The sequence below is a fragment of the Lycium ferocissimum genome, chromosome 7, assembly GCF_029784015.1.
Source record: "Lycium ferocissimum isolate CSIRO_LF1 chromosome 7, AGI_CSIRO_Lferr_CH_V1, whole genome shotgun sequence".
NCBI lineage: Eukaryota > Viridiplantae > Streptophyta > Magnoliopsida > Solanales > Solanaceae > Lycium > Lycium ferocissimum.
The window spans coordinates 37,737,340-37,760,117 of NC_081348.1; the positions used below are offsets into that span (position 1 = coordinate 37,737,340).

Genomic DNA, 22,778 nt, shown 5'->3' on the forward strand with positions numbered 1-22,778 from the left:
GTCAATGAACACTCCTTCACATATTTAATTATTAATTATATATGAAATCTTCCGAGGAAGTTAAATCATCATAATTAATTCGCATTATTGCTCAGCCATGACTAATTAAGACTGAGGAAGATCTATTTCTTGCTGTTATCACTGTGCTAGTACACTATAATGATCTTGAATCTTAGATGGATAATTAACAAATCCTCCTTTGTCTAGCATTGAAATCTTAATACAGTTTAGGCAGAGAGAATCCTTCTTGTCTTGTGTCGCACCATTGTCCCCTACCCCCTTCCCAACTGCACTTCTCTATTGGTAGCAGTTGTAGCGGAATCAGAAATTCTAATATTTTAAAGCATTTTTTGAATTATCTTCACAGTTATTCTAGAAGTTATCTTTATATAAAAAAAATCAATAATTTACTTATCCCTGTATTGCTATTAGTTTCTTATAAAAAGAGTCTAATTGAATCCTATTTGGACCAGCTCCGCTCCTATTTGTGGGAGGGGGGTCGAATTGTTAAGAGTATTTTCCGCGACGGTATAAAATATATTTAGACAATTAGATCATTTAAAGTGTAATTATAGGTTACTCTATTTAAAATGATTAATAACTTACTATAATAAATTAAATATACTGATACTATAAAAAATAAATATATTAACAATGTATAAAACTTAAATCCTCCTAGCTAGATGCTATGGATTCCATGCAAGTTGGGAAGATAATTGAGAGCACAAGAAGGCAAATGATAAAACTGAAGCAAAAAGTAGAAAAGCTTTAAAATGACATTAGAGAGAGCATGTGATGAGTCAATGTAGAACACAATAGGACCCTCCTTAGCATACGTCCACAAGCATGTTAAATATTCCCCTCTAGAGAATATTCTAAATTAATCAAACATATCCTTTCATTGCTTCCACCTCTTGGCAAAAGTATGACAAAAATCGTTGACTGTCTTGGGGGTCAAATACCACCCACAAAATAAAATAAAAATAAAATTTGAACAAATAATAATACTGGTATGGTATCAGTTACTATAAGTTTAATATCAATATATTAACAGTGTCATGCCACTTAAAAATCACTACCAATGCACTACCAATGATTTTTGTTATCAATAACCTAAAAACTAATGCAAGTAACCTAGTCCTACTGTATTTGTAAGTGTATATAAGTTAAATTTATCAATTATTACTCCTTTGATCCACAATAAGTGATTTTCTAACCTTGCAAATTTAGTCTAAAGTTAATAATTTCTAAACAAATTTAGGAGATATTTTTTTTCCAAATATATCCTTGTCTAAAAATGATTTGAACAACTTTATGAGAATCTTTCAATACTCTCTACGTTCTTTATGAAAACCTTGAGGAGAGATAAAGTGCGGATTTGTCAAATAATCCTCTTAATTTATGTTATTACATAATCCTTAAGAATCATAAAACCATTAGACACCAAATGATGTGACCTAGTAGTCAATGAAGGTCTCAGGTTCAAATCACAATTGAGATAAAAACAGTTACTCGATTTCTTCGTATAAATCCAAATTTTGGTGGATAGAATTATTCGATATTTGTGCTAATAGAAAAAATAAAATAGTATAGTTATATAAACTGGTTTGAACACCATAATAATAAAGTAAATCAGAATATCATTAGAGAGGGAAGCCACTCTTCAAGTTCCTGCAACTATGCCGTTGGAGACATCGGACAAGTGTTTACTTGAAGTGTGGATCACATTTCACAGACTTTTTAAACTGTAATTATAGTGGAAACTGTCAGCAGCATGTGTTTGTCTTTAGATACAAAGACCTTGTCAAGTGCTAATGTGCTATTAGGGTAATGAAGAAAAACGAGAGAATTTCGTGCCTTAAAACCTGGAGGAACAGAAATAATAATATTTGCGTAAAAAAATTCTATAGCTCAAAATTGCACGTACATTAAATTTAACTACTATTACTGGTAATCGTAGTATCTCTTTTGTAGGCACCTGAAATGGAGGGTCTTCAATTGGTCAAAGATCGTTTTTAGCATTGGAAATTTGATCACGTATCCATATAAAATAGTCAACATGCAAGTGTTGGTATTTATGGTTAGTGGAATTAGCCTGACCTTAGTATTATCATTTTAGAAAACATGCTGAGTGAGATTTTCTACTAGTTGATGTGATCAAATTTTGACCAATTACCCAACTAGGACCACATCGGTACAGTATACACACAAGGATTCGCTTTTACACTCTAGTTTTCAGTATATATGATAAGAGTTTGCTGAAAATATGGATCAACTATTAACGCTTTAGCCTCGTATTCAAGCAACGTAGTATCGATTATATGAAATTTCAAATGTCGTATATTTAAGTCTATATCCGTCAATATTATAAATTAGTAATTATCTTTATTGCAAAAAAGTTCTCTACATTTTTATCGGAATACAATTTCTGATAATTAAAGATTTATAGCCAATATTAAAGCTAAAGAAAATATAATTAACATGATTAAAATTTCACTCCAACTAAATGTCGTGTATTGAGTCTCTGACACGATCAATGAAGTCGTTCATAACAAGCTTTCTCAACTAAAACATTTATCATGAATATTTGACCTAAACTATATGCTTTTAACATTACTAAAATTTGATTTTAACTAATTGGTAATGCCTAAGTGGGCAAATATTATCATAAAGTAATATTTGGTGAGTAATTTCAAACACAAGTCTTAATCAACGTTATGTTTGGTGTGTACAGTGGAAGGATGAGAGATGTGACCCTGGAAGATTGTACAAGTACAAGCACAATGATTATAGACAAGAAAAAGTTAAAAAAAAAATAAGGAATTATATTGATTCGATTGACAAGTCATTTTTAAGGTACAAAAGGAGTGGTTCCTAGTAATTACTGGTAACAATAATGGAGTCAATTTTCATATAAACTCAACACGTTAAAGATAAAGAGAAGAAAAACATAGAGGGAGGGAGCAAGAAAGCTGAGTGGTCAGTGTGGCGTGCATAACATAGCAACATTGGGTGTCTTCATCACTACTACAAACTTGAAAAAAAGAGTAGTTTCCCAATATACCCTGAAAAATCAGTGTAAAAAAAAAAAAAAAGAATAGGAAAAGGTTAAAAAAGAAGCAAATGCTCTTAAATTTGAGTGGACTTTTTTTTTTTTTTGGTTTCTTCTTTTTCTGTTTGTCCTTGATAAGAAATGGTAAAATAGAAAATTGTGATACCAAAAAGCTGTTGTGCTGGTTCTAGCAAAACTGGTAAGCACATACTAGCAAATCTTGGCTTTTTGGGCTTATCTTGTTCTGCATTTCTTCTTTGTACATTTTTTTTTCTCCTTAGTTGCTGGAAACAAGATGATACAACTCATTTTCTTGATCCTCACATTACTATGGTGGCTTTAGGTCTACTTTGTTGGTTTGTGTGCTCTTTTATTTCTTTCATCAGTCCATTTTTGCATGTGGGTTTTTATTTTTACTATCCATTTAAACTTTTTTTGTTCTTTCTAAAAAATGGTTCTTGAACAAGATTTGACATATTTTTTGTGGGTATTCTTAATTCTTTTTTTTCCTTCTCTTTTGAAGTAAATTTCTTGTGTTATGTAAATAGCAAGTCTTGGGTTTTGTTTGGGGTGTAACAAGGGGAGTTGCTTTTGGGTTTTGTCTTTCAAATGCCTAGTTAAACATAAACAAACATGATGAGCCTTTTCTTTGATTTTGTTTTGAGATACCCTTTTATCACAGGAGTCTTTATTTTTAATAATTTTTTACTGACTAGATTTCTGCTTCTCTCTGAGATGATTCTTTTTGTTTCTAAAGATTTTATTCGTAACTGATGTTTGATTTTGTCTATTGAATAATGCATTCTATAATATGCTTCTATTTATTCTTGTGATCTTCTCATTAATTTTTTTGTTCTTTTGGGCTTTGCAAAAACTATAAAGATAGATGCTTGCTGTCTCCCGTTTTGGTGGTTCCTCCAACTGATTCCAAGATGCTGTTTTACGTTGCAGGTTCTCTTCAAACCTCCCAACGTACAATTAAATATACAATTTTTTTTTTTGTTTTAGATTTACATGTGATTTCTGGTTGGAAATTCGGATCTTTTAAAAGACCCCATTTTTTAGTTTCTCTCTTTTGTGTGGCCTCAACGTCAACCCTTTCACTTTTTTCATATAAATATATATTAAAAAAGAAACCAACTTGTGGAAGAAACAGGCAAAGAGTAAAGTTTATGTGTGTGTGTGTGTTAGAGAGAGGGGCTGAGCTAGAGTTTTGGCAAAAATCTTGTATTTGTGTGAAGAAATCTGCTAAATATGTATAATAATATTTTCAGAACCCGTTTAGTTGCCTTTTCTAGAATCCATAACTCATAAACTCAAAACTCTTGATCCGCGGGAAATAAATAAAGTAGTTGTATTAAAGAAAGAGTGAGAAAGAAAGATGGTGGGGTGGAGTCAGATGGATGGTAGTGGGTGTGACTGGTTTTAGTGAATAATTTAGTGAAGAGAGTCAGTTGTTTATGTCTCCTGGGCTGAGAAGGAGCCCCCGGGGTCCGTGGGCTTTGCCGCCGACCAAGGAAACAATCACTTCTCTCATGGCTCTCTTCCCATTTAAGTGAATTCTCCTCTTTTCTTTAAATTATAAAGAAACCATTTCTTCCTCTCTCTTTCTCTGAGATAGCTTAGCTCCTTTCAAGATTCGGTCATACTAACCGATATATCTTATATCTTACTACCCCTCCTTAAGATCCCATTAGCCTTCCCTCATCTCTCTTGAAGTTGAGTAAAATTGGCTATATTCAGAAACTGGTCCCCACCACCTGGATTCTTTCATTTTTTTCCATTTCTGGAGCTATTTGTCCTTGGTTTCAGGTTATGTTTGAGCATTGGGAATATCAGGTTATGAACATAGGGTACTGTTTGTTTATTTTGCAGTGATTTGTTGAGTAGTAAGGAAGTACAATTTCTTCAAGTGTAAACAAGAAGCAGATCCTTCTAAGTTGCCAAGATGAAGTTCATGAAACTTGGATCCAAGCCTGATACCTTTCAGACAGATGGGAACAATGTCAGGTTAGATCCTCTCCTAGCTTCTTTTAAGTTTTTTTTTTTTTTTAAAAGAAAAAAATTTATTCTTTCTTGATGATATGGTCAAAATTCATAGTTGTTTTGTTCTGTAGAATTGTAACTGATCTTCTAAAAAAAGAATGGTAACTGATCTTCATATTCAACAAGAGAATTAATTAGTGTTTGTCCCTTTTATGTATCTGGTGTTAGTTGTCAATAAATTGACATTTTATCTAGTGTCAACATCCACCCATATCTATTACCTTGTGGTCTGTCCTATATTAATGTATTGACTTTTGGGTGGGGGTGGGGTGGGGGGCTGGTGGGTCTATTATGTTCTTTTAGAAAATGGTTCAAGGGATTATATCTAGTTTGCTTTTTATCCTAATTTATCTTTCCCCAAAATCTATTATATGACTTTGGTTTGATTACCATTTAATTTCTATTGCTGGTGTTGTTAGAGGAGAAGGAACGTCAATCTCTGGATAAAAGTTTAGGAAATTCATCCCTATGGGTATATTTGGGAACAGAATGGTGTTTTCTAGAGATTGAGACCATCTATTATTGTTGTGTGTCCTTCACCTAACAAACAAAAGATAGTCAAAATAAATGAATCCAGCCATTCGGAGTTTCCAGTTCAACACTGCCTGCCATATTTGATAGTCCATTTTCTCTTTGGCTTTTGTGGAGCTTACTCATTTGACGACTGAGTCTTGATTCATATGAGTCTCGTCGTAGTTATTGATTTCCAAAGCATTATACCTTTCTTTCCAAATAGAGAATCAGCAAATTGGATTTCAGGAGTGGTGGATACGGAGTTTCAAAATGCTGTCTTTGGTGAAATGCCCTCAGCAAACCTATAAAAATCCATCAGTATTGTGCAGTACATGAAAAGTTTGTAATGTTTATTTTTTAGGTTTCAAATAATAACGAACCCCATAGCTTTCTTCTAGTCGTCCCCGCTAAATTTCATGGCGCAAGTCCTAATTGTCGGTATAAGTGGTACCATAACATTAGTGTGGTAATATAAGCACAAACACAGGAGACCGTATCTGTGGCTTATCATATACTGCAGTAAAAATATAGGGAACTAATTTTTTTTACTGTTATTTATTAGCTTATTTTTATCTGACTTTTATCTAGTATGATTTTTTTTTTTTTTGACGCGGTAACAGTTCTTTTATCTAGAATGATTATTGCATGAGATGAGTTTAAATGGAGAAATATCGTGGTTTCATATAGCCGACCCCAACTTGTTTGGGATTAAGGCATAATTGTTTTTATAACTTATCCCGTGACTTTTAATTACCTTACCATTTTTAATATTTTGTATCTGTTTAGACTCTTCTCAATTTTACTAACAGATTCTTGATGCAGATATATTGCTTCAGATTTGGCCTCGGACATCGCGGTTAATGTCGGAGATGTCAAGTTTCATCTTCACAAGGTACAATTGTCGAAGAAGTACACAGAGCTCTCCCTTTTTCAAGCCTTATGTTAGAAGTTCTGCCTGCTGGACGCGAGAGAATAAATAATTAAGCATGCATTTGTCTTGTTTTGCTTTTCTTTTTTGGTTTGTGTCTGTTGTCATGCATCTTTTTACTAGTTCCTCTTATCTGTTAGGATAAATGTGTTTTATATACTAGCATGGGTTGCTTACATTCATTGGTCGGTCAAATGGACTGCAGTATAGTAGTTGAATAGCTCTTTTTGATCTGTACTATGCTGTTTGTGCTAATATATTAGATTTATTATCTATATATTTCATCGCCTATCACATAAAAAAAATTCCATGTGTGCATGGGCCTCGAGTTTAAAGGTCATTGTCACTCAACGCTGTGGTACTTATGAATTATGATCGACTTGGACTAATAAGTGGCGTTATACTGTAAGATTGATTTTATGATGCTAATCTTTTTGAAACAATTGTGTGGACTGCTTTTCATATTTGAAGCATCCTAATCAACGAAATGTCTAATTGACGTACTTGACTTGTTGAATTGGCTATTATTTATACTCCGGTTACTCATTCTTTGCTGAAAATGCTCTGCAGTTTCCTCTTCTGTCCAAGAGTGTAAGTTTGCAAAAGCTGGTTTCTAATGCAAGTGAAGGGAATTGCGACGAAGTCAACATTCATGACATTCCTGGAGGACCTAGTGCTTTTGAAATATGTGCCAAGTTTTGTTACGGAATGACTGTTACACTGAATGCTTATAATGTTATTGCAGCAAGGTGTGCTGCTGAGTATCTGGGTATGCATGAGAGTATTGAGAAAGGAAACCTTATTTACAAGATTGATGTTTTCCTGAACTCGAGCATTTTCCGGAGCTGGAAAGATTCAATAATTGTTCTTCAGACTACTAAGTCCCAATCCCGCTTGTGTGAGGAACTGAAATTGATCAGCCACTGCGTTGATGCTGTAGCATCTAAGGCTTCTGTTGATGTTTCCAAGGTGGATTGGTCCTATACCTATAATCGAAAAAAGCTTCCCGAGGAGAATGGAAATGATCCTAACTTGAATGGAATTAGAAGCCGCATGGTACCAAAAGATTGGTGGGTTGAGGACTTATGTGAGCTTGAAGTAGATCTATATAAGCGGGTAGTTATCACCATAAAAAACAGAGGGATTGTTTCTTCTGAAGTAATTGGAGAAGCTGCCAAAGCTTATGCATATAGAAGGTTTCCAGGCTTTAATAAAGGTGTCTTCCAATTCAATGATGTCTCCAAATGTCGCCCGATATTGGATGCTGTGGTATGGCTATTGCCCTCTGAGAAAGGTAGCGTCTCTTGTAGTTTCTTGTTAAAATTGCTAAAAGCATCAATTTCACTTGACTCTGGAGAAACGGTGAAGGCAGAACTAGTAAAAAGAATAGGACAGCAATTGGAGGAGGCTTCTGTGAATGATCTTTTGATTCGAGCTGCAGATGGGGAAGGAACCCTGTATGATGCCCATGTGGTCCAGAAAATACTGGAAGCGTTTATGATGAGAGATAAGGATTCTGAACCACAGCTGGAAGATGGAGATGAAATTCAGGAGGTCCGTAAGCCAGGGATTTTATCAGAAGCTTCAAAACTGATGGTAGCAAAGCTAGTAGATGGATATCTTACCGAAATTGCAAAAGATCATAATCTCCCTTTGTCGACATTTGTTGGTCTGGCAGAGATGACATCCAATTTCCCTCGACCAGGTCATGATGGTCTATATCGCGCAATTGATATGTACCTTAAGGTGAGCGTCCCTTGACTTCTGCCTACAGTTTCATAATTGAAATAATTAGCAGATATCCTCCCTTCCACCCCCGATTAGAATTTCAACATGGACATCTTTGCTATCTCAAAATATTTTCCTTTTTAAAGTCATATATATGCATATTTTTATCATGGGAGTTTGTCAAAGTTTGTGGAGACAACTTATAGTGTCCAAAGCAAACATGTCATAAAAGATCTCCCAGACCAAAAAATATAGTGAACAAAAGGATATTGCAAAACCCCCTTGATAAACTTATTAGTCATGGAAGGTCACTCCATTAATGCAGTTTACATTTTATTACCATAACAAAAATTCAAGTAATTTTTCTGTCATGCAAAATGATGTGAAATATTATCTAGCATTTCTCAACTCCGGAACTTAGTTTATGGTATCAGTGAGTGCAACTTGTCTCCTAAAAATTTGAATTCTACTTATGGAAGGTATAGGTTAGGTATGCTTGAATTTGCTGCATATACGTTAGTTCTCAGACTTGGTGGAACATATGCAGTTTTAACGAATGCCTTGCATGTACTTATCGAACTCTGTTTTTTCTGTAGGACCACCCTGGAATCAGCAAGAGCGAGAGGAAGAGAATTTGTAAGCTGATGGACTGCAAGAAGCTCTCGGTGGATGCTTGTATGCATGCTGTGCAAAATGAGAGGCTTCCCCTTCGTGTTGTTGTACAAGTACTCTTTTTCGAGCAAGTCAGGGCTAACGCCTCATCTGGGAGCAGTACTCCGGATCTGCCCAAAGCAATTAGGGACCTTAACAGTGCTTCATATGGAAGTTCAAGAACTACAACAACTAATACGGAAGAAGATTGGGATACTGCAGCCTCTGCAGAAGAACTCAGGGCTTTGAGAGGCGAGCTGGCAGCCTTACGAATGGGAAATGGAGGAACGAATGACAAAGTTAATGGTGGTGATGCCAAGAGCCATGCAGATAGGGCTGCCATGAGTAAAATGAAAGGATTGCTCATGTCGAAGAGGCTCTTTTCGAAAATCTGGTCGAACAAAGGGGGCGGACAAGGGGAGAATAGTGGCTCAGATTCTTCCGAGAGTCTTGGATCTGCTAACTTGGAAGAAGCTAAGTCCACACCTTCAAGAAAAGTAAGGCATTCAGTTTCTTAGTTCTAACAGCTTTTAGGAATGCGCTCTTGGTGGTTTTTTTGGATGGGTTTTTTCTTTCTTAAAAATGATATTAGCATGTCGAAAGACCAGTCATCTTTCTCTGAAGTCTCTAGAAGAAAATGAAGGATATAGTTTGACAAAAAGTTTGTAGGATGAAATGAAGCCTCTTATGGGCCAACAAAACAGAGCTTTTATTGTATAGATGTTCTAACATTTAGTTGTCCATGCGAAAATTAGGTGGCTCTTCAATATTTATGACTTTAATGGTGTGCTACTATCATAAAATTTTTTACTGTGAATTTAGGGTTAGGCAGTCTAGGCACTCAAATGTAGCTTTGCACACTGTGGCTAAAGAAAAGATGAATGGCAAAGGTAAGTTTATTTTATATACAGGAAAGGCTCAAATATGTCATTGAACTATCGGAAATGGCTTATTTATGCCACTCATCAATAGTTTGGCCAAAGAAAAGATGAATGGCAAAGGTAAGTTTATTTTATATACGGAAAAGACTCAAATATGCCATTGAATTATCGGAAATGGTTCATTTATGCCATTCATTAATAGTTTGGCTCATTTATGTCATCGAACTATTAGAAATGGTTCATTTATGCCACTCATTAATAGTTTGATTCATTTATGTGATCGCCCGTTATCAAAATGACTCATCTATGCCATTTCTCATTAATGCCGATTTTAAAATAGCAGATATGACACGTGGCCTCCAATTAGAGGTTTACAGTGTTTAATTAAACCAGCTCAATTTTAAATCTCAAATTAATAAAAAATTCGACCCATACACCCTACGAGTGGCATAAATGAGCCATTTCCGATAGTTTAATGGCATAAATGAGCCAAACTATTGACGAGTGGCGTAAATGAGCCATTTCCGATAGTTCGATGGCATATTTGAGCCTTTTCTGTTTTATATATATACTTTTCATTTCCAAGTTGTCCTTTTTAAAAAAAATTATTATTTAACCATTTTGTATCTAGAATTCTTGGTCCGATTAATTCAGATTTCCACGGGCTAAGTTCTCCAATGATTTAGAGATGGAAAAAGAAGACATGAATAGTGATCCTTTTTTTTTTTTTTTTTTTTGGGAAAGAGTTTAGTTTTTGGTTAAAAGAGGTGTAATATGGAGTATAGTAATAAATTTGATCAATAGAATAAAAAAATCGAGAAAAACTACTTATCGAAGACATTAATTTATAACGTTTCAGAATCAACATATAATATCAAAGAGATTATTATCTCAAACAAAGCACTAATTAAGTAAACCCAAAATGACAGGGAAATTAAAGGGGAGCCAATTAGACAATGCTGTATTAGTTGTCCGAGCCAGGATAAAATGAGTAACAAAAATAAATGCTGCACTAGATAGTAGATGAAATGGGACCGTGAAGATAACCCAACACTAGAGCTTGCTTTGCTCTAGCTTCGCCAGCTGTCTTCTTCCTACTATAGTGAAAGATTTTTCACTTCATCATAACAGGAACCTCGCTAACCTTCTTGGCCCAGTGTTGTGTGGATTTTCCTTTGAAAGTGAATAAAGAAGGCTTGATTTTCGTCGTAAGTGCATGATAATCTTCTGCGTCGCCAGTAAAAGACAAACTGAAATTGACTAGCCCGCCACAAATCTATTTCTTGGTCTTGAAGATCATCATTAAATGTTTTCAACAACTGTGACAGACAGTTTAATGACATGTATTTTGTCAGCCATCTCTGCTTCTTATAATCATCTAACACACCAAGATATGTAACTCATGATCGTCTTTTACTGTTCCAACGAATGAAAGTTTTTGATCACTCCAACGCGGATAATCTTTACTTCTCAGCCTTGAGAAAAAACCCCGATGAGTACAAGTAGCGTGGCCAATGTACATCTCATTGATATCTAAAATAGTAATTTCTATATTAGGATCTTCAGGAGCTCCCGTTTCCCGAATGCAGTAACCAACTCCGCATACAATAAGAAACTGAATGTTGTTGATCTGATTATCTCCTCGACTAGTACTCATGTTAGGTACCTTAAGTGGTCGCCAATAATAACTACGCCTAGTTTCATCATAATTCCCAAGATCAGGAACTTCATAGCCTAAAATGATTGTTTTGGCCAAGACGCTAGTTATTTGTGATTCACTTACAAAGATTTTAGTCCCTGAAACAAATGCAAAAACAAATGATGATGGCATGGATAACAAATAACTAGCCCCCCAAAATCCAATAGTTCGCTAAAAATATTCTACTTAATACCGGGTACTAGATCGACAACAATAAGGGACTTCCTCTCCGAATCTTTTACTAGTCCACTATATTAAAAATAAATTTTTATTTTTATTTGTTCATTTTAGTAAATCAAGAGAGATGTATTATTTCTTTCCAATATCACATCATCTTCAACCAACCTCCACCTGAGAAGCCCATGGGATCCCCTCTACATATGCCATCAAATCCCAGTTTCTGAGATACCACATCAGCTCTATCACCATTTGTTAAAAACAGTTCCACCAAATAATATATGAGGGACCTGGTTGGTTGCCAGTTCCCTGATGCAGTGCAGTAGGTAAATAATACAAGATTTTACTAAAGAAAACTCCTTGCTCAAGGGATTAAAAATCAAGACCTATCACGTAGGATTTCACTTCACTACACTGAGCAACTTCAGATTACAACCTCTTGCAATCTAGGAATTTAACTCACATAAATCCCTCACCCTTACAATACATCTATTGTAAGCTACAACTCTTAATTATCCTTAGCCAAGCACACAACCAAGTTTGACTAACTCTAGCCAAACCAACTAATACACTTGACTACTCTATCCAAGGGTACCACTCAATAGATTGAATAGGTAAACTGCCTAACAACTACTGAGAATTTGGAGTACCTACAATAGCTTCTTGAAAGAAGAGTAGGTTTATAGTTTAAAGAATAAGTGAACAAAAACTCACAGCAATTTAAAGAACATAGACATAATCTGGTGTCTGGATCAGGTTCTTTAGCTTGTAAGTTGCTTTGTTCTTGAGAGCACTTGAGAACTTGTGGCGGCAAGGATTTGCACAAGATTGTTTAGGTTTCAAGTGATACCCAATATGTTGGAACAAGTTGTATATACATTGGGGAACATGTGGGTGAGATAGAGACCACTCATCCCATGTTTGACTTAAAGCATGGGACGCGGCCAAAGACTATCGTAGCTTGTGCGTTGCGCTTGACTTTACGGTTATTCTTTCCGACGGTACAACGTACAGAGAGAGCAAATTGCGAACCAGGTCTCTCTCTGTTTCTCCAGTAGTTTGAAAATCATCAAAACTTAGACTGCATTTTGTCTTATCACCACTAATCCTAGGTTATGAGGGGATGCTAGGCATGAGAATCCAAAAAAATCTTCTTCTTTTTTGTCAACGGATTTGGCTCATCAAGCTCTTGTATGATTTGCCTCTGGTAGAACACCACAATCTCCGTCTTTTGGGGGTTAATATTGTCAATGGTGCATCGATTATTTGATATCCTTTCCTAGTGCAACGAAATGGAAATAAAGTATTATCAGTCAAACTTAAATTTTTAAAACATAATTAATAAGGATAATAAAATAAAATAAACCCCTAATAGTTTATTTATTTTTATATATCACTGGATAAAAATTGCACAACAAAAGAGATTGCTTGATTCGAACTCCTCACATTTTCTTTTCTTAATGGAATGATCGCTAAGATTAACTCGTGTTTGAGTCTTGCTTGATATATATATATATATAGATTATTTAATGAGTTAATTACCAAACAGATCCGGTCGGCACTCTACTATAAATTTTGGCCCAATTCATCAAACATTCTTACACTTTTGCCTCACTAAAAAGATTTTGATAAAAAAAAACATCACCGTTTAAAATAGGGCAACAATGTGTCCTCAGACCAAGTAATTAATCATTCTTTTTCAAAGAGGCAGTAATTTTCACTTAGCTGTAATAACTTGTACATTTCCATGCGCAACGTAAATCTCAAAGTTCAATTAGTCTTAAAGAGGTGTTAATCCAAATTAGCACAAGAATGACATTTGCAAAGTAACTAAAAACAACTAGCTAACTATATTATCTTATCTTATATATGTTGACGAAAATCACAGTAGATAAATGTTTCTTTGAAATTGGCTGATTGGTCAAACTTAAAAACTATAACATACCCTTGAAAAAAAAAAAAGAACAAAGCGACGTGGATTAGAGAAATTTTAAATGATCATGGCGGATTAATCCAAATACACAAAGCCAATTAAAAGTAGGGAAAACTATATATATATATATATATGTTTAGGAGAAATATTTACGAAACGTGACGATAGTTTTTCTTATTTACAAAAGATAACGATATTTTACGAAACATGATGGATTTTCATATATTTTTCTTTTAAAAAAAAAATTCAGAAAATAATTTTTTAAATTTTTTTAAAAATATTTTAAACCTTTAAAAAAAAATTGCTCAAAGGCTTAAAAAATTACCTCAAATTTTTGTGTATGAAAGTTGTATGAAATGTGTATGTGTAAGCTAAATTTAATATAGTTTTTCACACACAAAATGTGAATGAAATTCTAAGTCTTGAGCGAGATATACACATTTCATACCATTCTCATACATAAAATTTTGAGCATAATGTTTAAGCCTTGATCGAGATATACACATTTCATACACAAAATTTGAGCGAATTTTTTAAGCCTTAAGCAAGATATTCATACACAAAAATTTAAGTGATTATTTTAAGTCTTGAATATTGTATCAAAGTTGCATACAATGTCGTTGTAGTTTTATTAATTTTAGAAAAATCTAACAAATGTGAGTGAAATTCTAAGCCTTGAGCGAGATACAAATTTCATACCGTTTTCATACATACAGTTTTGAGGTGATTTTTTAAGCCTTGAACGAGATATACACATTTTATACAGTTTTCATACACTAAATTTTGAGCAAACTTTTTATGCCTTGAGCGAGATATACACATTTCATACAATTTTCACACATAAATTTTTGAGCGAAAAAAAAATAAAAAAAAAATAAAAAAAAGTATGTTTGTTATAGGGTTTGTAATGTTATGTTTTGTAAATAGAAAACTATCGTCACGTTTCGTAAATATTTCTTCTTAATATGTATACTCTACCAATTGGGCAATTTCCACGATTGTCCTTATTAGGGGGTGATCTTTAATTTTTGGCCCTCAAATTGGTAGTCTTTCATTTTTGTCCTTCACAAAGCTCCTTGGTTTCGGGTTTGAACCCCCGCTCAGTTAAAAATTAAAAAAAAAAAATAAAAAAATCTTAAGGTAGGGTTTGGATTCGTAAGGCAGAGTTTTGCTACCTTCAGGCAGAGTTTGCCTCAAACTCTACTTTAAGGTAGAGGTTTGCATTAAGACATTTTTTTTACTCAGTTGAATTTTGCAAAACTCTCCCTTAAGGCCTAACTTTTGCCCGACTAGGCCTAATTTTACTACGAAACTCTGCCGTGCGATTTTTTTTTTACTGACCCGAGATTCGAACCCCAAATCTCATGGTATTAGGCGAAAAGCAAAAATTAAAGACTAATGCCTTTAAAGGGCAATCCGCACAAAAAACTGCTACCAATTGGCTGGCCATATTTTAGTAAATTATCTATGCCCTTGTTTTTAGGTTGAATTGTTAGACAAGGTGAAGTCACACAAATAGTTGAACTAATCACTATTAAACATATTAAGAAATAGTCCATTACTTATCCTTCTTCTTTTCAGGACTACTTAGGCAGAATTTGAAATCCAGAAATTGCTCATTGTAAATCGTACCACTTCATATCAAGTCCCCCTTTTTTAAAAAATAAATAAATAAATAAAAATAAAAATAATAAATAAATAAATAAATAATAATAAAAATATATATATATATTACACGAGGGGTCAAAGTACGAAGAACAAATTCGGCTAGTGAAAGTTGAATTCACAACTATTAGGTGGAAACTTTTACAAGTACAACTAGACTGTTAAGTCTTGATGGTACATATTAGTAATCAAGACATTAACCTATACCATATATATGCACAAGTGAATATTTCCTGCAATTTCTAGATATAAAACTACAATATATAAGTCAATGAGTTTAGTGTCTAATATTTAAAGGGGTGTTCATGGTTCGGTTTTTGGTTAAAACTAAAACCAAACCAATTTAGTCGGGTTTTTAAATTATTAAAACCAAACCAAACTAAATATAATACATACCCATCGGTTTGGTTGTTATCAGATTGGTACGGTTTGGTTTCAGTTTTTCGGTTTTAATTTTAAGAAATATAGTATTTCTCTATTTCATTCCCCCCCCCCCCCCTTAAAATTAGGCAAGAATTTTTCGTCCTTTTCCAACTTATCCGTTATACCCTTTTATTGAGGTAACTATAATATTTTTGGACTATTGAGGAAATGTCTCAAGATCTATAAGCTTTAATCAAGTGAATAAAGTTTATACGAAATATAATTTTTCTTTTAGGTAAATCTTATAGTTGTTTCTTTGAATAAACGAGTATGGATTCATGGCAAGGAGTAAAGTTTATTAGCCTATTAGAGATAAATATAAAAATTTGATAAAAAAGTATACAACGTACTTAAAATAATTTATAAAAATTAATATATTGTATATATATAGTTATAAAAAATGCGTATATAATTTGTCGGTTCGATTTTTCTTCAGTTTGTTTTTAATAAAACCAAACCAAATATTATCGGTTTTTAAAAACTTAAAACCAAACCAATGCAAACCCAAATAAATATCGGTTTTCTTAGTCGGTTTGATTTGGTTTTCGGTTTGGATCAGTTTTTAACCATACCATGAACACCCCTAATTTCAAATAATTCTTTTCGTATATCTAGTAAGTATAGTTGGTCAACTTTTTATATGTTACGATTAAATAGTTCTTGATATACATTCATTTACTGCCGCAAGTGTTTTCATTTAAATTCTTTTTAATCACATAAGGGGTAGAAGAAGGGGAAATGAGGAAATGGATTGTGTGATTAAAAAGCATTTGAAAAAAAAAAAAAAAAAAACTAAATGAAGTGGTATGTGTCTTATGACTATTTATTCTGAACTCTGATTCAGAGACGAATCAAATTGCACATTAGATATATGAAGTGGTACTCTATTTCCATTATCAGATACGTTTAAACATATTCAATTTGAAATACTAAATTGGATTATCGCTTAGTCCTAGAGCCGTTATTCCTCCTCCAATAAGTAATTAATCTAGCTTAGTGTGAACACATTCTGAATAGTGATTAGCTAGAGAGAACAAAATCCATACATATCTACAATAATGCTACCTCTTTTTTGGTTTTCGCCCTCCCATTTTTAGTCTTTTTGGGGCTGGAGTGACTGATGAAATTGTAGAAGTGTGAATTAAGTACTTTCTTAGCACTATATAACCCCCGACCTTAAAATAACGTTGAATGTAATTGTAATTATTAGACTGTAACTTCATTCTAAAAATAGTAAGCTACCGCTGAACCTAAATAACGTTGAGCATCAGATTGTAACTCCAATTCAAAAAATTGTACCACAAAATTTGCTTAAAGTCAATATATTTTCAAGGAAACATAATACTGTAACAGATAGAAGCTGCTCATATAAATCAGTCATCACATAATTAAGCAACAGAGAGAATAATAATAATTGAAGTGATGGGGGTGGCTCTCCCCTTGGAGAGTGTAAAACACCAATTGCCTCTCTATACCAACGGAGGGACACATTTGCTTTATGATAATAAGTCCAAAATGTCCTACTCCGGAATGTATCTTGGAATTTTCCATGACCAGCTCAACTTACTTGAGGTGGTCCAATAATCTACATATTTGGAACACAAAGTCCCATTATAACTTTTTAATATATAAAGGAACAACATATATAACCCCATTATTTTAATTGGGACTAACTCATCAACTAGTGCCAAACATACTACCTCATGGGTTGGAATCCCATTCTCAGCATACATCATTTGTGTGTTGGAATTTGCACCCTAAAAAAAAAAAAAAAAAAGATACAAGTTCTATGTGGAGCCAATGTTACTTATGGATTTTATTGTGGTCCACATCGGAAAAAGACCCTCATATTTTGGATTAAGATGCCACGTACCACAGGTCAACAACTGTAACTTACAATGAATCTTCTTCGTCCTCTCATGCTCTCTCATAGTTCCCTAGCTTCGGTAACTACGTGCTATACCTAATTTTCAATACTATAGAATATATATGACTCATAATTCCGTGAATTTGTTCCCATTGTCTATTCCAACCCCAGATAAAAATTAAAGGAGAGATAGAATAGGTTGACAATCAGTACATAAAACTAGGGAATTTATGACGAATTCGTACGATACTGAGTATGCTGAGACGTGCTCACCTAAGCGCACACAAAAATGAGACGAGTTTAAATGAAATGACATTAATAATTACGATTTGTATTATTAATTCTGAGTTATTTGAGATTGAGGTGTAATTGTCCTTGTTGCAGCATAGAATGTGACTCGAGCATGTTAACTATTTATTTGCATCCGGTATTTATATTAAACCATGTAAATTATCTATAGCTAAGTGATTTAATGAGGTAGAGATGCATGTTAACTAACCATAGTTAAATGCTAAAATTCTATGTGCAAATACATGTCATGTATCTATGGTTTGATGCGAACACCAAAATGGGGATAAGTTTTTACCCTCGAGCATTGTCATATCTTTTATGTCTATCCAATCTTAGCAGCTTTTGCTTTCCTAAACACAAATGTAGCTACATGAGTTTAACTTATATACACTTACAGATATCATGTCATGCAATAGATATTTGTAGGTAACTCTCCAAAAAAAAAAAAAAGAGATATAAAATTTTGAAAATAAGACATATTACTTGTCCTAGTACATAAAAGTGATTTGATAGTGAAAAAATCCTTTGACATCATCGATGGATATTAGTTAAACTCTAACTAAATAATTGGTAGCTGGTATCCTTTTAATATACTTAAAGGAATTGAAAGCCTAACACTACACAAAAAGAAGCTGGGAATCTCACAGCTTTTGGCTTGTGATGCATTGTCATTACTCATCACATATAATCGACAGCTGTTAACTACTCACAATAGATAATTATGTGATCCACATTGATATTACTGAAGCATTTAACAATACTTTTTTGCAGATTCAGTTCAGACAAGGGTCTTCTATGCATTTAAAAACTGGAAAAGGCCACTTTGAGAATTTATCTAATGGGTAATGGATGGACTTCTGCGGCAATTATTGATCCTTTAAGCTTACCTTGCATCAGCATTTCTCACAATATTAAAACATATAAGAAACCAAAGGGATCAGTAGCAGTATTAAAAATAGACCAATAGTTCTACGACCTAAAATATGTTTGCAATTGAATTTGAGTCATATACGCTTAAATGTGTTACACCAACTATATAATTTAACATGTTATAGCTAATTAAGATTTACCTTATATATGTTGAATTAGCAGATCATATCTGCTTTACCTGTTATTGTAAATCACTTAAGTTGATTGTGTAAAATAGGATTATATACCATCGGCAGGGCGGAGCTAGAGGGGCAGAAGGGGTTCATCCGAATTCTCTTCACCGAAAATTAATGTATATACAAGTATAATTTTTAATTGAATTTGAGTAAATAATGAATTCCTTCGATCAAAATCCTATCTCCGCTACTGACTATCGGTGCACGAAGCTTAAACTTTTGCAATATAAAAAAGAAAAGGTGAAGTTAGGAAGGGCTTTTATGAATGGTGTAGTGAAGGATGACTCATTAGTTGCCATCAATAGAGTAGATATATACAGTATAAGAGAAGAGGAGAATCTCACGTTAAAAAGTAGCCATATAAATGAGATCTTTACATGTTCTTGAAAGGACAATTGCAACTTTAGCTGACAGCTACTTTTCAAAAATTGGTTTTGCCCCTTGATCTTTACAAGTTTTTTGTGTAATTTCAGATAGTGTATGTCATTTTTCTGCCGATTATATTACTATCTGCTAAGTGGAAAACAGCTTATAAGGTTTGAATCTCGAAACCATTAGTATATATAAATATATAGAAAGAAGGTAGTGACAAAATAGAACACATTAATTTTTTGCTGCTCCTGATTTTCCTCTTTTGGTATTTGGTCTCTTCTAGAAATTGTTGAATTTTTGTTATATATACCGACAATAATGTAAAAATAATTAGGATTTTAAGTTATATAGACTGAAAATGTAAACTTTCTTGCGTTATAAGCGAATTCAACTGATAATACCAGTTATAATCGCTTTAAATGACCTGATTATGTGGATATTTCCTTCACTACTAATTAGTTCATAGAATTTAAACCCATTATTACCTTCATTTTGCCTATTTTCTTTTGATCTTCACCTAGAGGGTTGATCTGACTGACGTTTAAGATTTTGCATCATACCAAGTTACCAACTATTCATTTAGTTTTACGACGATATGAAAAGTTGATAGTGAATGGCAATTTTCAGACCAGTGTAGTCCCTCCTCTGGCCAATTTTACTTGTGTATTAAAAATAGATGTCCACTTTTACTAGTGTAGTTTAAAAAAACAAGAGATAATTTACCATTTCGTATTTATTTTACCGTGATTATTAATTATTGAGTTGGAAACTTCAAAGAATTGTTAATGATTGCACAACTTTTAAAGTATGTTAATTGATTTCAATCATTATTCATTAGTAGTGTTTTAAAAGGCAGTTTCAGGACTCGCCCTCGGGACGGGGCACTGGCAAAACGCCCCGGGGCTCACGTGCGGGACTTAGTTCCTGTGAGGCTTACGCCCTAATTAAGCGCCCGACTGTACGCCCTAAACATGCCTAATGCCAAACGCTCGGGGCTCGTCTAATAGTTCGTACACAAATTATATATTAAATTCCTTAATTAAAATCGTAAAGCCTCATAATTCTTTAACAAATGAATGACACTTAATAGTTTTTCATCTATAGAAATAAGAAGATTGGATGTAACTCAAATAACAAATCGTAGTATTGCATATTTATTGAGTATTTGAGAATATCGTGAGGGTAAATATCACTTAATATTTCATTTAAGAATACATAGCCGAATTATACATTTTCACTTGTCATTCGTCTTTTGTCCTATGTATTAAAATTATCATATTTATTATTTCACTATTTGAAAGTAATTTTATTTTTATTCATGAAGGAGTTACGTTTTAATTATAATATTGATCAAGTTTATTGATTATTTGCTTCTAGGGAGATAAAATGAATAGTATGATAGTAATACTGTCTTAAGAAATTGTGATTTTTTCAAGATGGTAGAGTTGATTTGCATTTCATAATAGCTTTTATTTCATTATATTGTTTATACTTGTAAAATTATGTTATTATAGTTACAAATTGTAAGTGGCATGTAATGGATTGCTTTGATTAGTTATATATCATTTATTTACATTTTTCTTTTCTTTTTTATTTAATTTTACCTATTCAAAAATATTTATTGTAATTATATTACTTTATGAAATATTAAATTTAAATACAGATCAGGCTTATGCCTCGCCGAGGCATATGTAAGATGTCCCCCCCCCCCCCTTTTAAAACACTGTTCATTAGATGACTAAGTAACAAATAGGGGTGATATGGTAAAATTGTCATTTTATTTATGGCTCCTTGAGAGTTATGCCAAGTAAATATATGACAAGTAAAAATGGACGGAGAGAGTAATAATTTTACCGAACTTTTCTTTTAATTCTGGCTAGCGATGGTAAATGGACAGCTTGGATTGAATTTGGACGGATTCAAATAGATTAGCTTAGTTAAGATTGGTTAAAAAACAGACCATAAGTTATGAGTCATAACCCAATTGATTCTACTCTTACCTAACTTTTCTTTGTTTCTTTTTTCATAGTTTGTTTAATTACCAAACAAAACTAAGAAACGCTTTTTTAATTATAGTTATACATAACATATCAACAAAAAATTAAAATATTTTGACAATATTTCTCCTGAATCAATTTGAGCTATATATTTAGCCAAAATCATCCAACTTCTAAATGAACTTAATTGGGCAAGTCAAAATAAGTTTAGTTAATGAATGGACAGGTAGTTAAACGGTCCAAACTTGGACAGACTGAACGAATCATATTTTCCTGGACTAATTTCTCTTTCATGAACTAATTTTGTCATCCCTAATTCTAGTCAAGTGGGTAAAAAATATCTCTTGGCAAACCAAACATATGGTTATCATGTGGGGTTTCTTGTAGCAAGACATAATTGAGTCCGGAGCCAAAATGGCATTTTTTTGCAGCCATTAGCCCAAAATAATAATTGCCTTTTTTTTTTTTTTTAATACCACAATGGGTATTTCGTTGGATAACCAACGAAATACCCACACAACACTGTTCGGTGCCTCACTAATAAGTTGCATTTCGCTACAAGTGTAGCGAAATGCAACAATTTTTTTTTTTTTTTTGCATTTCGTGAACCTTTTAACGAAATAGGTTTTTTTTTTTTTTTTTTTTTTATATTTCGTGAATTTGAACGAAACTAATTGATTTTTTTTTTGTATTTCGTGAATTAATTCACGAAATATAACTGATTTTTTTTTTTGTATTTCGTAAATTAATTCACGAAATATAAGTGTTTTTTTTTTGTATTTCGTGAATTAATTCACGAAATATAAGTGTTTTTTTTTTTTTGCATTTCGTGAATAAAAAAACGAAATATGGAAAATATAATTTTTATTTCGTTCATCTAAAAACGAAATTGGAATATATATATATATATATATATATATTTTGCATTTCGTTGGTAGATCAACGAAATAGGATAAAATATATTTTTTTATTTCGTTGATATACCAACGAAATAGGAAATTATAATTATTATTTTTTTTGCATTTCGTGTATTAGAAAACGAAATAGAATAAAAAAAATTTATATATTTTTTTATTTCGTTTGTATAAAAAAATAGGAAAATAATTTTATTTTCATTTCGTTTATATAAAAACGAAATAGGAATATAATTTTATTTTCATTTCGTTTATATAAAAAACGAAATAGAATATATATATATATATATATATATATATATATATATATATATATATGTGTGTGTGTGTGTGTGTGTGTGTATTTTTTTTTATTTCATTCATATACCAATGAAATAGGATGAATATATATATATATTTTTTTTTTGTATTTCATTTATATAAAAACGAAATAGGAAAATAATTTATTTTTTTTCGTTTATATACCAACGAAATGTTTTGTTCTATTTCGTAGGTATATAACGAACCACCACCCCTCCCTTTTTACCGTTTTTCT

General features: G+C 32.8%; 1 protein-coding gene across 3 annotated transcripts; it reads left to right on the forward strand.

The window, feature by feature from the left end:
* The first annotated feature begins 2,949 nt into the window (after nucleotides 1-2,949).
* On the forward strand, nucleotides 2,950-9,713 carry LOC132064814 (BTB/POZ domain-containing protein NPY2-like). Of its 3 annotated transcripts, none has more exons than XM_059457935.1 (6): nucleotides 2,950-3,251; nucleotides 3,935-4,003; nucleotides 4,928-5,062; nucleotides 6,434-6,503; nucleotides 7,110-8,285; nucleotides 8,864-9,713. In XM_059457935.1, the coding sequence occupies exons 3-6, from the start codon at nucleotides 5,001-5,003 to the stop codon at nucleotides 9,434-9,436; spliced, it is 1,881 nt and encodes a 626-aa protein (XP_059313918.1). In that variant the 5' UTR covers nucleotides 2,950-3,251; nucleotides 3,935-4,003; nucleotides 4,928-5,000; the 3' UTR covers nucleotides 9,437-9,713. The 3 variants fall into 3 exon arrangements, with proteins under 3 accessions (XP_059313918.1, XP_059313919.1, XP_059313920.1); XM_059457936.1 differs by having other exon boundaries at nucleotides 3,939-4,003; XM_059457937.1 differs by lacking the exon at nucleotides 2,950-3,251 and adding an exon at nucleotides 3,390-3,408 and having other exon boundaries at nucleotides 3,939-4,003.
* The last annotated feature ends 13,065 nt before the right edge of the window (nucleotides 9,714-22,778 follow it).